This window comes from Electrophorus electricus, chromosome 8 (assembly GCF_013358815.1).
Source record: "Electrophorus electricus isolate fEleEle1 chromosome 8, fEleEle1.pri, whole genome shotgun sequence".
NCBI classification, from domain to species: Eukaryota; Metazoa; Chordata; class Actinopteri; order Gymnotiformes; family Gymnotidae; genus Electrophorus; species Electrophorus electricus.
Genome location: NC_049542.1, coordinates 25799882 through 25815350, shown reverse-complemented (window position 1 = coordinate 25815350; position 15469 = coordinate 25799882). Strand labels below are relative to the sequence as shown.

The 15469-nt window shown below is 44.6% G+C and overlaps 1 protein-coding gene across 1 annotated transcript; it reads right to left on the bottom strand.

The window, feature by feature from the left end:
* Positions 1-1251: 1251 nt before the first annotated feature.
* Positions 1252-15152, bottom strand: eepd1 (endonuclease/exonuclease/phosphatase family domain containing 1). Its single transcript, XM_027030571.2, has 7 exons — positions 13376-15152; positions 8731-8782; positions 4843-4953; positions 3845-3979; positions 2276-2408; positions 1810-2004; positions 1252-1584 (listed from the first exon to the last, which is right to left on the bottom strand). Exons 1-7 carry the CDS (start codon positions 14218-14220, stop codon positions 1388-1390), a joined length of 1668 nt encoding a protein of 555 aa, XP_026886372.2. The 5' UTR covers positions 14221-15152; the 3' UTR covers positions 1252-1387.
* Positions 15153-15469: the final 317 nt, after the last annotated feature.

The following is a 15469-nucleotide window of genomic DNA, read 5'->3' as shown; positions in this document are numbered from 1 at the left end:
CAACAGAGGTTTTAGTTTGTCATTAACAATGGCAGAGACAACACAGAAGACATGGAATGTACCACCTTCAGAAAGGTGCACATAAAGCAAACAAGAAACAGATCAGGACTTGAACCAATAAGAAGCGTTATTAACTACAACACCACAGAACATAGATGGTACACACATTACTACCCTCCAATAAACTATAAAAAGACGCAACAAAAAATACGGTCACATGCAACAATGACACAAGAGCAATGACCACATTCACTATAAACCGTCTGAGAGGAAGCACCCTGGGAATCCTAACTGTGTTTTCTACCCTCTTCCCCTCTCACTAGCCACGGGCAGAGGCCACGAATATTTTATCTGGACAGTTACATAAAATAAATACATTAAAAAATGCTCCCTTGGGATACTTCTTAATTCAGTTTGCAGCATAATATCATTTATATCTGTAATTCTTGAGAAGATAATTGTTTGTCTTTACATTTACATTAACGCCACCCAATTCATGCGTCTCAGTCCCACTGACTAACAGGCCTTGAGGTCTAAACTGACCCGGTAACAGTGACCCAGTATCAGGTCTAAACTTACCCAGTAACAGGTCTAAACTGACCCAGTAACAGGTCTAAATTGGCTCTGCAGGAGGTCTAGAATTACTTTTTTGCCCTTGTTAAGAGCAGAACACAGCATTCTTACACCTGCTTTAACCCAAACTGTTCTCGCTCAAAAATGTACTTTGCAATGACACCAAGTGGCAGCCGTTGGTAGAGCACTACCATAACACAAGAAGAACTCTGTCAAAAACCCTCTCCGCTCTTCCACAGAGAAGTGAAATAAAAGTTCCCTACAGTAACTTCACAATTCCCTTCATAGACAGAGGGAATTTCCCAACCTCAGATGCAATGTCAGAGTAAGAGTTATATTGAATACTTTTCTAATCCTTGTATAATTGGTTAGCTCGTAGCAGAGGACTGAATTCAGTACATTAAAAAATATTAAATGGAATAAAATTGACAGTGCATTTTCCAGTATTGCTTTATTTCATATATTGCATTACATTTTTTTTGGCAGAGGTGTAATTTCACACCTTTAAATATCTGATTTAATATGTCTCTATTCAAAATGTATTAGTGCTACATACCACAACTATACCACAGGTAGAAGTCCCTGTAGCTCTCTCTCTCACACACACACACACACACACACACACACACACACACACACACACACACACACACACACACACACACACACACACACACACACACACACACTCTCTCTCTCTCTCTCACTCACACATACGCGCGCGCTCACACACACGCGCGCACACGCGCACACTGGTTGTCCTCAGTCACATCGCTGTGGCCATCTACACAGCGATCATGAATGAGGTCAGAGGTCACCGCTCATGTTTAGTGAAGACATGTTCCCTCTCCACCGTTGCTATGCTGCTCCTGTTGTGCAGCATCTCCTTCACCATGGCAACAGTGTAGAGCTCAGCGACCACGGGGCAGTGTTCTGAGACCACCCCGCCCCACGACCAGTTATCTGGAATCCAGGGGTTGGTCAGGCCCTCCCTCACCACAAAGCAGTGACCTGCAGGGTGCAGCACATGCATGGGACACATGGCGCAGAGGGGATAGTTAAGCGGAGGACTAAATGATGACCACAAGTTTGATGGTTCACTGGACCTACTCCAAGCACAGACTCCTAATCTGGGTCCTGCACCAAGTAATGCATCATTTAACTAACCAGCAAATCTGATTAATCTGTTAAGTAATTAGCAAAACATACTTAACTTGTTTTAAGTACCCAACCCACCTGTGTAGCTCTTCCTGATGGCACGACTGGCCCAGATGTTGTCCAGGCAGAGTGAACCCTGTGGTGCTCTGGTGCTGATGTTGGTGTAGACGGATGGGGGCAGAAGGGCACTCAGTCTCTCTCTCCTCAGAGCCTCCAGCTCGGCGCAGTCAGAGGGTAGGCCGAACCCCCCCAGAACAAGCACCGCCTTTTCGTCTGCAGGGCACAGACGGGTATCACCCAGACGGACCAGCGCCAACACAACCAGTGTTTGAACCACTAAGTGAATGAGGATCTGCTAACCCTTTCTGAGTCTTTTAAACACGCATCTCACAGCCAAGCTGTTCAGAAGATTAGTGAGGAGGCCTGATGTGCTGAGTTTATACTCAACTCTACCAGTCCAGGCTAAAGCCCATATCCCATATCACCCTCAGCCACAGACAGCCTGCTGCTGAGCGCATCGGCATTCTGGGAAAATATGACTGACCTCTCAAAATCTCCTGTACACCGGGGCTCAGCTTATGGGCTTTCAGCACCTCAGAGCTGAGTTTCCGCCCATCCTGTTCCCTCGGCAGTGACGTAGTGTGCATGTTCACCACAGTGAGCTCCGACGACTTGATCTGGTTACACAGATGGGAGAGGGTTAACTGCGCTAGCATGTGGGCTGCATTAGCCAAAGAGTAAGCTGGGGTGGGTCTACAATCAATCAGCTATAAAGACATTTTATATGACCACACCTGTGCCAGTTACTGACCAGTCAAGTAATGGTGGCTGTAAAATAAGTTTATTGCTTTATTTTTGTGCATTATGTTGTTTAACTTGATCAACTGCTGTTTATATGAATAAGGATGCACTGATATATCAACAATCAGTATCGGGTGATAAAACAGATGATTACTATAATGTCTTGCATAAAACATATATAAGAACTACATTTTGAAAGGGACATATTATGAAAACTGCTTGTGCATATTAATTTTAGTATTTGGAGTATCAGTCCCCAAATAGTGAAATAAGACAACACAGGTTCTTAATGGCTGCCTATGTCAGAAAACATGGACTAAACAAGCTGTTCAGATTTGGCTCCCATACACAAGTCACTAATGCAGACTTTAGAACTTTTATCCTGCCCACGGCTAGAGAACAACCTTTGAGAAGGTGTGTGTGACTGAGACAGTCACTTGGCTGCCTTCAGCTTTTGTTACAGTGTGCCAATTATTTCTCACAAGCACCAGACCCGCTAGCATCATATCAGAGCTAAGGGCTAAGCACAGGTTCTGCTCTCTGATTGGCTGCAAATACCACACAGAGTACTACATCATCCCCCAGCCTCATAGGACAGAAGAGCTGAATGGATAAATTTATTTTTGATGGCAAAACATGTGTGTGTGCTGACTATTTGGGGTCTGACTGCTTTTACAGACTGGGTCAATTCAAGAGAGAGATCAAGGCCAACTGTGTGTAGCAAAACTACAGATGAGGGAAATGTACATATGTAAATAATAATTATTCTAGGATGTGTTTCTTTGACTGTTTAGCACTAGATAATGTGAACGGCTGAAGTAACTGATGTCATTTTCTAAAAATGTTATTGGATTTGCTTGCTGCAGAATGCACAATGATGTTAATGCTATTAAATGTGTCAGTTAAATTCAAGATGAATGTCTGTATGATGAAGTTACTGTTGGATTCCAGTCAGGCAAGTTAGCACGTTGTACTAGGACAAAATGTGTTTTATGTTCATTTGTAATTTGGGACATGCTTTTCAGTGCGTTGGTAGGTATGTCACGGTCTGTGTAGCTGCTAGAATGAGCAGAGACCTGACCCAAAATTCAGGCTCTGACTCTGGTTCAAACGTGTGATTTCACTAGTATTTTTTCACTGGGTGCAGGGTTCACACATGAGACTCCAGGGAACTATGCTAACATGTGTAAAGGGGGTAAATAGGTCCCCTTTAAGTTGAAGGAATGTGCGGGAAGACGTTCTAAAACATAACTACCCTCAGCAAAACGCTGGTGGATCCGTCATGGTGTCGAGCTGAGATGCTGTTACTCACGGAAAAGTGGGCCACGTAGGCTTTTGGCTGGGTGTGGCTGCTGGTGCCAGTATCACCAGAGTTGTCGAGCACCATGGCATCCTTCAGCTGAATGGCAGCTGAAGTGTCCCAGAGAAATCCAGAGTACTCTGGACCCTGCACACGGAACGGAGAGGTTACCATGAACACCAGGCAGTCAACAACACGGATGTCAATTTAATGACACCAAAGCAAAAACAGCCTTTCTGTATGCATCCATACCTAAAACTAAAACAAACAAATACACCCCCCCCACACACACACACACCCTTGCAGTGGCCCTCCCATTCATTTGCATATGTGTAATATCTGGAATATGCTGCATTATGTGCTTCTGTCCATATATTACATTAAGTTCTGTCCATTTAAATCAATAATGTGTATTTTTACAATAGTTCATGTGAAAGAAAATAACAAATGCAGGCAGCCAGAGTGAGGGAGAGAGAGGGAGAGAGAGAGTGAGGGAGAGAGAGAGAGAGAGAGAGAGGGGGCGAGAGAGAGAGACAGAGTGAGGGAGAGAGAGAGAGAGAGAAAGAGAAAGAGGGAGTGAGGGAGTGAGAGTGAGGGAGAGAGAGTGTGAGGGAGAGAGTGAGGGAGTGAGGGAGAGAGAGTGTGAGGGAGAGAGTGAGGGAGTGAGGGAGAGAGTGAGGGAGTGAGGGAGAGAGAGAGTGAGGGAGAGGGGGTTTCTGGCTTCTCTCCTGTAATCTCTCTAATCTCACTCCAGTGAAATAATCTTTCTTCTTTATCTTTCTTGTGCAATAGACGCGGTTCCACCTGCTCAGCAACCGACTGTAAGTGGGACCCAACAGCAGAGCTTCTTTCTCCTGTGTTTCACCCACACTCCCAAGTGAATGTCTTTTGCTTAGCCAAACATTACTGGAAACGGGCATTCTGGGAATGTCTAAACCTTTATTCATATTTCTTATTTCCTCGTCCTTGTGTGTCTGCCTGTTTTGTTTTTTGGAGTCTGCCGTTCTTACCGTGCAGGACTGTCCAGTAGGTTTTCCAGATGTAGCACATTTCCACAGCCCTGGAGGGCCTTTCCACTTACACACGCTGGAAAGAGACGGCTGATTCAGCTCTGTGCAGAACTGAACACACACACGCACGCACACACAAAGATAAATAAGAGGGACAATTGTTTAAATAGTCTAAAACTCAGAAAATTCAATGAAAACCCAGAAGCTACACTGTATGGCCACTGAGATTAGACTGGGTGCTGTGGCCTTTAATAACCTATCACACCTCTGAAGATTACAGGTAGTAAATGCAGTGGACTGTAGTAGAGATGACATACACAGGTAGTAAAAATGATGGTGCAGAATTAAGGTTTCCAGAGAAAAAGGACAAATGAAGGTTTCCAGGGAAACGACATTTCAGACAGAGGTCCTTCGTGTGGACAGAGGTCTCTAGTTTTATGCAAATACACTATGAATGTAAACAAGGCAATTAGTACGTAACCAGCGTCCAGGCTTCGGGTGCTTGTTTTTGGAGCTCTTCATATTTTTGTTTTTCACAGGAACACTTCATCCAGGATGAAGAAGGGCCGGAGTTTTGGTCCCACTGTCCCAATCCACTTGGACACAGATTGGCCCGATGAGATTAATCAGGTGCATCGGAGCCAGATATATGACAAGGAGATGAACATGACAAGCCTTACACCACCATCAAGACAGCACCCAGATACTGGCTGCAGACGTGGAGGACATCTACTTAAGGAACCTTCTGGCATGCTTTGCAAGGCCCGTGCAATATGATAAGCTCACTTGACATTTCCCAGCACAGGGGCTATAATTAACTTCGTTGAGTGAGATTCCCTCTCAGGTATGAAGGGACAGACCCGGAGCCTCCTCGAGCCTACAGAGCCAGCAGTATTAGCCCAGGCCTGTCTGCTTGTGTTACTGGATCTGAGTGGTGATGGCATGCTGAACTTCAGTAGGGACTCTGAGGACTGGCTGGCAAACACAGACCCACTCCAACGTGGAGCCTGCAGCCAGCCTTGTTCGGTAGCAGAGGACACAGAGCACACGCATGCGGATGAGCTCAGATGTCTGATCGTGTAAGAGCCGTGTGAAAGCCAGTGGGTGGCTGTCCTCTACTGTGGAAGGCCAAGAATGCTTTATTCAAATGTGCATATGAGGGTAATAACACTTCACCAGAAAGGAAGTGAAAATAAGGAGTACTATGACACGGTTCATCACCTGTATACTGTGAACACAGCGATTTAATGGTGGAATACAAGATACACCATGCCAGCCACATGGCCACTTACATTAGCATGCAGCGAATATTAGTGTCATATGCTTGAATATCATAAATATTAACGTATTAAGATTGAACCTCATGAATATCAATGTCTTAGGATGGAATATCATGACTGTTTAATGTTGTCACCAAGTAACTGTGCCAGACCCCAGAGCTAATACAAATTACTCTGAGCACAAATAACAGCTCAAGCTCTGTTATCCTTCTGCCTCCACTGGCATCCCCAGCAGACTCAATTTGATCACACAGAGGAGAAAAAAAAAAAAAAAAAAAAAATTTCACCCTTTATCAATAAGTCAGGACCAAGTGAATAAAAAAAAAACTTTCAAATGAGAAATAAAATGAGTCAGAGCCTTCAACCTCCATCAACCCACAAGGCTCTGCACTCAGTGGTCATAAAGAGTAAGTGTGGTAACACTGGTATGCACGGTAACCGACAGTAACTGTGGTAATCACACATGCACTGTAAGTGATAGGGGGCAGTGGTAGCTCAGTGGTTAAGGTACTTGACTTGTAATTGGAAGGGTGCTGGTTCAAGCCCCACCACTACCAAATTGCCACTGTTGGGCCCTTAACCCTCAAGTTGTACTCAGTCATAATTGTAAGTTGCTTTGGATAAAAGCGTCAGCTAAATGCCATACATGGTAAGAGTAACTGATAGTAACAGTGGTATTTATTGTAACCTGTGGTACAGTATACACAGTAACCATGGTCAGAGTTCAGTAAATGCTCAGTGAGTCAGAACAGAGGATGACCCTCCGTTTTCTGTTTAGACCAAGCACAGTTTGAGAAGCAGACAAGCACAGACTGGACTCATAGTGCGGTTCTGTACTTGTTCTGTTGTAAATGAGGGTTAGATAATCTGCTAATCTGCTGGATTTAATACAGAAAAGGTAAAAAGGAGGAAAGAAATACAGAAAGAGTAGAAAGCGAGAGAAACTAAAGGCTGAGACTGCAGAACACAAGACTGCTTATTTTACTGCTGGCAGCTGTATTTTACTTGGTATTCAGTTGTTACCACAGTGACAACTAAGTCAGGAAGCTGTGAGGTTGAAAATGTTGCCATAGAATATCAATCACCCCACAAATCAATAAAAATAAAATGCTATTTGAACACATGAATACAGCAGGATTGCTGAATACTGTGAGAGAACTATAGATCATACTACAGTTCAGCTCAGCCCCTCAGAATGAACTAGGAGATTCACATGTCCATTAGAGGAACTTCGGACCGTGTTCAGACTCCTTTACGTCATTGTGTGGTGTGCAAAGCTCAGTTCTTTGACGCAAAGGACTACCACTTGTACAAAAGGGGAACTGGGTACCGACATTGCACATAAACACACACACACACACACACACAAATGGGTGCCTAACCGAAGGGGACAGGATATCTGGACTAGGGTTGTGAACAATATATCGATACTGCAATACATTGTGAATAATCTAACAGATAAATAAATAGATACAGTCATGGCTGCATCTATATTTATTAATGTTTATATTCTTTTCCCAATATGAAACTTATCCATTCAAATTTAAGTGCAGTGGCACCTCAAAAAAAAAGAAAAGAAAAAAGAATGAACATATTTGTCTCAGAAAAACCACGTAAAATCAGCTGCACTCATCCTCCAACAATAACTTCAGGGGTTTCAACATCTCAGTTCTAATAATAGAGATCAGTGTTAAATTCTTTCCTGTTGGTGGACAGTTATAAGAAATTGGCTATGTTCAGGAATTTTTTTTTCCTCTTTGTTTTGTTTTCTCTGTATTGATACTTTAAATTTACTCTCTCCATCCCCAGTATTATTGGTCTTTATTTCTTATTTATTAATGTATTATTGTTAAATAATAATAGTGGAAGTATTTTTGGTAACATTTACCTTAATAAAACCTTAATAAAAATTGTGTATATGCCTGGACACTGCACTGCAGAACAGAGGGGCAATAAAACCAGGCAGCATGAAATCACAGTGTCTCACACACACACACACACACACACACACACACACACACACACACACACACACACACACATGACTGCAGTGCAATGGGAGAGAGAGAGGGAGAGAGTGAAGGGGAAATTCTGAGTCTTTGTGAGTGTGCAGGATTAGACTGTGATTAGTGTGTGGGTAAGTGTCAGTGTGCTTGAATGAGAGTGTGTGTAAATAAATGATTAAATGTGTGTGTGTGTGTGTGTTTGTGAGACTTGTCAGAGAATACAATCTGTTGGGTTTTGAGACAGGCAGAGCAAAATAGAATAGAACAGCATGAGGGAGAGATTCAGACACACACTCACTCACTCACATTTACAACTGCACGACACACTTGTACTGCTGACATACTTTACCTGACTGAGAGCAACAGAGCAGGTCAGACATTCACTCACACACACACACACACACACACACACACACACACACACACACACACACACACACAACAGTGAGACAGAGAGAGAAACAAGCAGTAAGAGGGTGCATATAGTGTCTCATAGCTGACATGGTTGCTGTGGTATTTCTAGGTGATCTCTCTATAGGAGAACAGATTTTACAAGCAGAGATGGGCTTGAGATGTGTGAAAGTGTGAACGTGTGAAAGTACCTTGTCCAGAGCCTCCTGATCAGCCAGGTCCTGAACAGCAAGAAGCTTGATGCTAGAGAGAGGGGGAGAAATTGATTAAGAATTTAAAAAATTAATAGCTTCCCTTTTCTCAGGTTCAGGAAAAATGAGTACTGATCATTCTAATTTCTAGAAACCCACAGCCTTGCACTGTGGTGGACAGCACCTCTGTCTGGGTACGTCTGACCTACAGCCGTATGTGTGTCACACTGCTGCACAAGGACACATTGGACCGCTCAGACACAAGAGTGGACAGTGGTTCAGTGAGGTGGTGTTCCAGGAATAGAGCTCGCATGGCTTGGTTTGATTTGGAAACGGCTACGTCTTCCCTGTGAACTTTGCTCCTTTTGCACACGCAGTGCTCAGGTAAAGTCTAAAGAAACAGCCGGCTGGCGTCACACCAACAGCAGCAAATACAGTGAGCCTTCTTCCAGATCTGGTCCAGCTTGGGTTTCCGGCTCTCTCCATTTTGTCCTGGAAACTTGACTCGGATGGTTGGAGGGAAGCTAGATGTCCTCCCAACCTCCCAGAGGAAGGATCTTTGACGGGCGCTATTAAAAGGGGAATGGTTAACCTACAAATAACTCTGGGTGAAGCGCTCAGATCAATGTCACACTTGAGATGGACAGCAGAGCTTCTCAATGCACCAAAAGTGACTGAACATCGCTGAGTGCACATGTCTTCTGCTTTCACACCAAGCCTCGCACTCATTCTGATCTAGCTGCTAATGTGTCAGGGACAGACATGTAGGCAGCAGTTCTACATCCCCACACCTGCTTCAAGTATTTGAAGACAAAACAGAGTAAATACAGGACAAAACAGAGTAAACAGCGAGCTGCCTGCCTGGGAGTCCCTGAAGACTGAACCTAGAACTACTAAACCTAGGATTACCGCACTTCCCTTTGCTAGCTAGAACTGCCAAAGCACTGCTGAATGTACCTCATTTCCCAAATATTAAAACTAAACCAGCACAAAGCACAAGGCAGTGTGGGGCAGGGCCTGTCCAGCTTCTCCAATCCCAGCTTGCCCAAACCTGGCTGCTATCACATAACACCCAGTCTGTACCACTGCCTACTGGTGAATATGCAAGAGCAGTGTACAGACAGACTTAAATACAGTCAGGTGCATTAGGCATGAAACATAACCTCCTCTCACCTCCTCCATCTCTGCCATCAGCTCACTTTTCTTCCTTTAAATTCGGGGGAGTGGGGAAAGAGAGGAGAACATGACAGTGAAACGAAAAGCAGGACAGGTGGAAAGAGGAGAAGAAATGAAGAGAAAGAAGAACAGGAAGTCAGAAATAGAGATGATGGTGAGCAGGAAGAGAGGAAAGGGCGAGGAGAGGGTGTGTTTTTGGTGTGTGTGTTTACTTTACTGCTCCCTGATTAGCAAATGAGAGGAAAACCCCAACATATGAGTGTGTTGTTTATTTAAGACCAGGTCTTAACCAAAAAAGGGGATGCAAGAATCTGGAGTCACATTCTCGGAGGACTTGTCGTCAGAGGGGCTGTTTAAAGCAGCGTTCACCGGCCGTTACAGCAGACTATAGATATACAGACACACTCTAATAAAAATTAACCGTTGACACACTCCCTCACATGGCTAGGGTCGGCCTCTCCTCCGATAACAGCAGCTTGCTGATGTCACCATTCGGTCGAACCTCCGGGAATCACAGATTAGATCAATTCAGTTAGACTGTCTTTAATCAGGTGTTCAGGTCAGACACAGAGCTTCACTGCTCTGACAGTAGCACTTTGACACAGGGTCAGAGGGCACTGCTCTCCAGCAGGGCTCAGGGCTTTGGAAGCTGACTGAAGTACTGAGTGCTGAGTTCTTCTCTAATCGCTTACCCTGATGTTCTGATGTTCCTCCAAGGACATCATGAGAGAAATATCTCTCTCCCCACAAACACCCCGGTACTCCCGCAAAACACTGAATGACCCTACAAGATGTTACATCCCTAACTCCCCCCTACACCACTCTACTGCCCCTACACCACTCTGCTCCTTATAGTTTCATCAGTATTCTCTGTTACTATCAAATAAGCTCCATGAAATTTCAGACATCTTAAAGAATTTACATTGTCATTGGGTTTTTTTTGCTTTCTGAAAGCAACTGTGTGATATCAATAAACACAGCTTTTCCTCATCTAGACAGAGTGATACACGTGCACGTGCACACACACACCTCGAGTTACCCCTCTAGAGTTTGTGTATTATGGGCTGTCATTATTTTGGCAGAAGTTGCAGACTAGACTAGAATCAGGAACCTGTGACTGAAGTCATGACGTGTGCGGGGGTGTCCAAGTCTCAGTTTGGATGCAGAAGCACTTCCCCACTATTACTCTCTCAAATGCTGCAGTAGGCAAAAGTCTCATGTCTGTCACACCAACATGGTCTAAACACAGCACAACTCTGCTTCATAAAGACAAAAAAAACCTTTGCCTTTAAAAAAACTGCATTTAGGCAAAATCGCATAAAATACAGGAAGCACAGTCATAGGATGGAAATGGTTTCCTTTTTAAATCAGACATGCTTGTTTCGGCTCTCCTCCACGCACACACACAACTGACCAGTCCTGCTCAAACCTCATAACTCTAACTGCTAGTGAGCAGGTGCGAACACGGAACTGATCCTCAGTTAACTGTTGCAAACAAACTGAAGCAGATCTAAACATGGTGCAGATGATCTGAGCATTCATTTACTGTACAAATATCACACAATGGATGATGCACATGACAAGTCACGTGTGTAAACAGTCGAAAATTCTATGGTTATGGTAATAAGTCCTAGTGTTTGTCTTTCTCTGTGTGTGTTTATGAGCAGGGTTACTAAGGGGCAATGTAAGTAAGCATCTTCTCACTTCCCTCTGCAGTGAACTGGAATAACCTCAGAGGTTTGCTGTTACTTTGGCGTGCAAGCATAATCGGGTTTAAGCAGAGAGAGTGTGTGTGTGTGTGTGTGTGTGTGTGTGTGTGTATATAGAGTGGAGCACAGAGACTAGGAGAGCACAGACCAACAGCAATGCTGTCTAGCCTTGTCTGACTGACTGACTGAGCGAGCAGTAATGAAGTTCCTTTAATGAACTCATGAGTGAGTGGACTGCAAATTCTCAAGTAAGCAAGACTGCAGCCTCCATCTCCCATCAATACTTTAATGTGCCTTCTTTCTATCCTTTGTGACAAGAATGCTAAGGACCAACATCCGTACCCACTCACATCATAAGATTGTGGAGAGCCCCAAGTCGAACCTATTAGCACAGAGTTGCCACTACAGCAGAGGGAGGATAAACAGATGTGGTTGATGCATGAGGTCAAATCAGAGGTGAGACCGAGTGATCAGAATGTCTGATCTTGCTTCAGTACAACAGATCCTACAGACTCGCACATCGAGAACATCCCTAACCCTCCTCTCAACAAGTGAACCAAAGCACAGGTCCCATCAAAGCTACCTACTCACACCCACCCTCTGCTGTGCCAGCCTGTGTAGCTGGTGAGGGACATGTGCGAGGCTTTCAGCCAGAGTGCAGCGCTGAATGTGAACTCAGGCTGTCCTGTCCTACACAAGCTGTTACGAACACAACTGCGTTGTAGGGTACAGAGTGTCACTCTCTCTGTGTACTGAGCAGAAGAGACTCCAGGCTGCACAATACATTCTCAAATAATCACCACAAGATTGGCTTTTGCAATATAAATATCACAGAAAGCTGTAGAATGCAACTGAGCCCTGTAACAAATTGCTATTTTTGTACTCTGTGATCATATCACGTGGGATTCAACGAAGTGTGTGGATGCACTGCAGAACACATTACAATGGTAACTGAAATGTAACTGAACTGTACTTCTTAATCACATCATGCAGCTTCAAATGTCAAACAAGTAACTTTAGACTGTGTATAGTGATAGCATAACACACACACAACAAACACTATAAATCTTACTAAGTCATGAAAAGTTCACTCTGGACATATGATATTTTAAAGGCATGTGCATGCAGGTAGATACACACTAAAATCTTAAACAACAGTAATATTATCAATTTTGTTAGTATTTCTTTCCTTGTGGTGTCAATGTGGTGTCACCAGAAGAGGTTATTTGAGTGTTTGCTGTGCTGTGTATGAAAAGTGCTATGGATAACACAGAAAAACAAACATTCATCTCTAAGAATCAATCATAGCAGAAACTCAAACAGGACCACACCCTCCACTTTAGCATGGGGGGCAAATGCGTCCTTCTGCTGCAAACTAAACTTCCATTTAAACTTCCATTGCACAACAGCAATCTCTATTAAAGACATTAAAAAGACATTAAAAACTCTGCTGCATTAATTGTGGGCTCACACACATATTTCCATATTAATAAACCCAACCTGCTAGCCACAAACTGATTGACCATCATGAGCTGTCATCAGCTGTCTCTATCCATGTTTTCTTTCTCCAATACCTTCAGTTATGATTATTAACACAGCAGAAATTCTTTTTTTTAAGGTATTATATTTAACTATAACATGCATGTCAAGACAAGGGAAAACGAAAAAACAAAACAAAACAAAAAAAACTTCAGAGAGCAGCAGAAGTCAATCGGGAACAACAGGACAGGATACACATAGTAATATTCAACAGTACGTACTCATTCTCCAGTAGGGTCATGCAGACGACCTCTCTGACCCCGGGGTTGTTGGCTTTCTCGTAGGAACATCGCTGCAGGTTCCAGGTGGCCACTCGGACCACGGGTTTACCGTCGCGCGTGCCCGGCGGAGGCTCCACGTAAGGCCTGACCGACGTGATCCGTACCGGCCCCGCGGGAAGGAGCTCGAGCTCGCCACTGGCCAGACTGAGAGCCGTCGGGCTGGGCTGCGACTTCGTGGCGCATGTCAGCCCGCCGCTCGTGGCTGCTGACGGAGTTCTGGAGCGCTGCACGAAGATTTGGAAGCGAATCCTGTCCAGCAGCGACGAACTGACCTGGGGAACTTTAACGAGGTCCTCGATGCTCCTGAACGGACCGTGCGCGGTGCGATAGTCAACAATGTTCTTGGCTAGTTTCTCGGTGATCCCGCGGATGCTCACGAGCTGAGCCGGCGTGGCCGCGTTTATGTTCAAGCCGGTGCAAGCGCCGTGCTCGTGGTCTTTCTGTACGGAAGACGGCGAGTGCTGAGACGACCCGCTCTTGCTCGAGACGCATATTTCTAGTTTGACGGCCTCGAGTTTGGTGGCGCCGACCCCAGTGACCAGCGCGAGGTCTTCCACTTTTCTGAATCCCCCAATGCACTCCCGGTATTCCACTATATTCCGCGCGACCGTGCGATTCACGCCCGGTAGGGTCATGAGCTCCTCCTCGGTCGCTGCGTTGATGTTCAGACGCTCCTGGTTGACCAGAATGTTGCTGAAGTTACACGCCGCGCTAAATTTGCGCTTGCCGTGACAGAAATCCGTAGGATCCCTGGGGATGGACCTGTGACATCCCAAATTTCCCATGTCTGTGAACTACGGCTCGCGCGACACGTTTGGAACTAAAACGCTACTCTCGCCGCGCGGAGAAAATCCGCCTTGGATTTCATGACGCGCGCACAGACACTGCACGTTAGGTCTCACGCGAGGAACTGTGAACTTTCCGCGTGCCGCGCTAACCAGGCTGCGACCCTCTTGCATAGTCCGGCATGCAGCACCAAGGGCGCACTGAGGCGCGCGGGTCCTGCGAGCTAGTCAAGACGCGTCACGCGCAGGGGGCGTGGCTCCGCGGGCGGATCGATTAACTTCATTTATTTTAAGAATGTCCCAAATAGATAATACTGTGGCTGAGATGTCCACTGAATCGTCGGCCTTAGTAGATTCAAATACGTTTCCTTTACGTCCACGAGATTTAAATCGGTCAAAAAAAAATTTTAGATGATAAAAACACCATTTGATACTGTAGTTTATTTCTATGGCTGTTGTTATGTCATACCGTCAGTCAGTTTCATTCTATTTAAAACAAGCAGAAGTGAGTCTTTTAAACAGGTATCCATATGAGCACTGTTTCTGTGTGATGATAAATAGAAGTGTACATTTAATATAATATAAATCAAGCCATCACCCAGGTTTTTTTTTTTTTAGTACTTACCTGGCAGAGGATATTGGCACAGCAAGAAGGGGGAAAAACAACACGAAACTGCAGATGGACCAGACCTACTGGGCCCAATCCAGATTCACCTTCAGTAAACTGTGACAAAGGGAAACAGGGGCCAGCTAGCACCTCGCTAAACCTCCAACACGGAGCACATAACTGTGAGCTGGCAGGCTGCAGGCTGTGGCATGTGACGGAAATACTGCAAACAAACAAAAACCCCTGACAGCTCAATTTTGACAGCGACAAGAACAAGCACATTTACTCTGTCAAAGGGGATCTGGTACAACTGGAAGAACTCGCGATGAAACAAAAAACATTTTCTGTGAATTTACCCTCTCCTTCTTTGCCATTAAATATTAATTTAATATTTAATCGATTTGATGTTAGTCGTGCAGAATGCTTTCAGTGTGAGTAGCAGAGTCTCATAAAACTTGTCATATAGTCTAAACTAGACAGCTTTCATGAGTAGTGCAGTGGCCTGAGGATTAATCTCACTGTGGATTCAAAGATCCCAGTCGTGATTGGCTACACACACACACACACACACACACACACACACTCGAACTCCTACCATGTCATTTGCATCTGGCTACATAGAATAAAATCTTGATCTGAAAG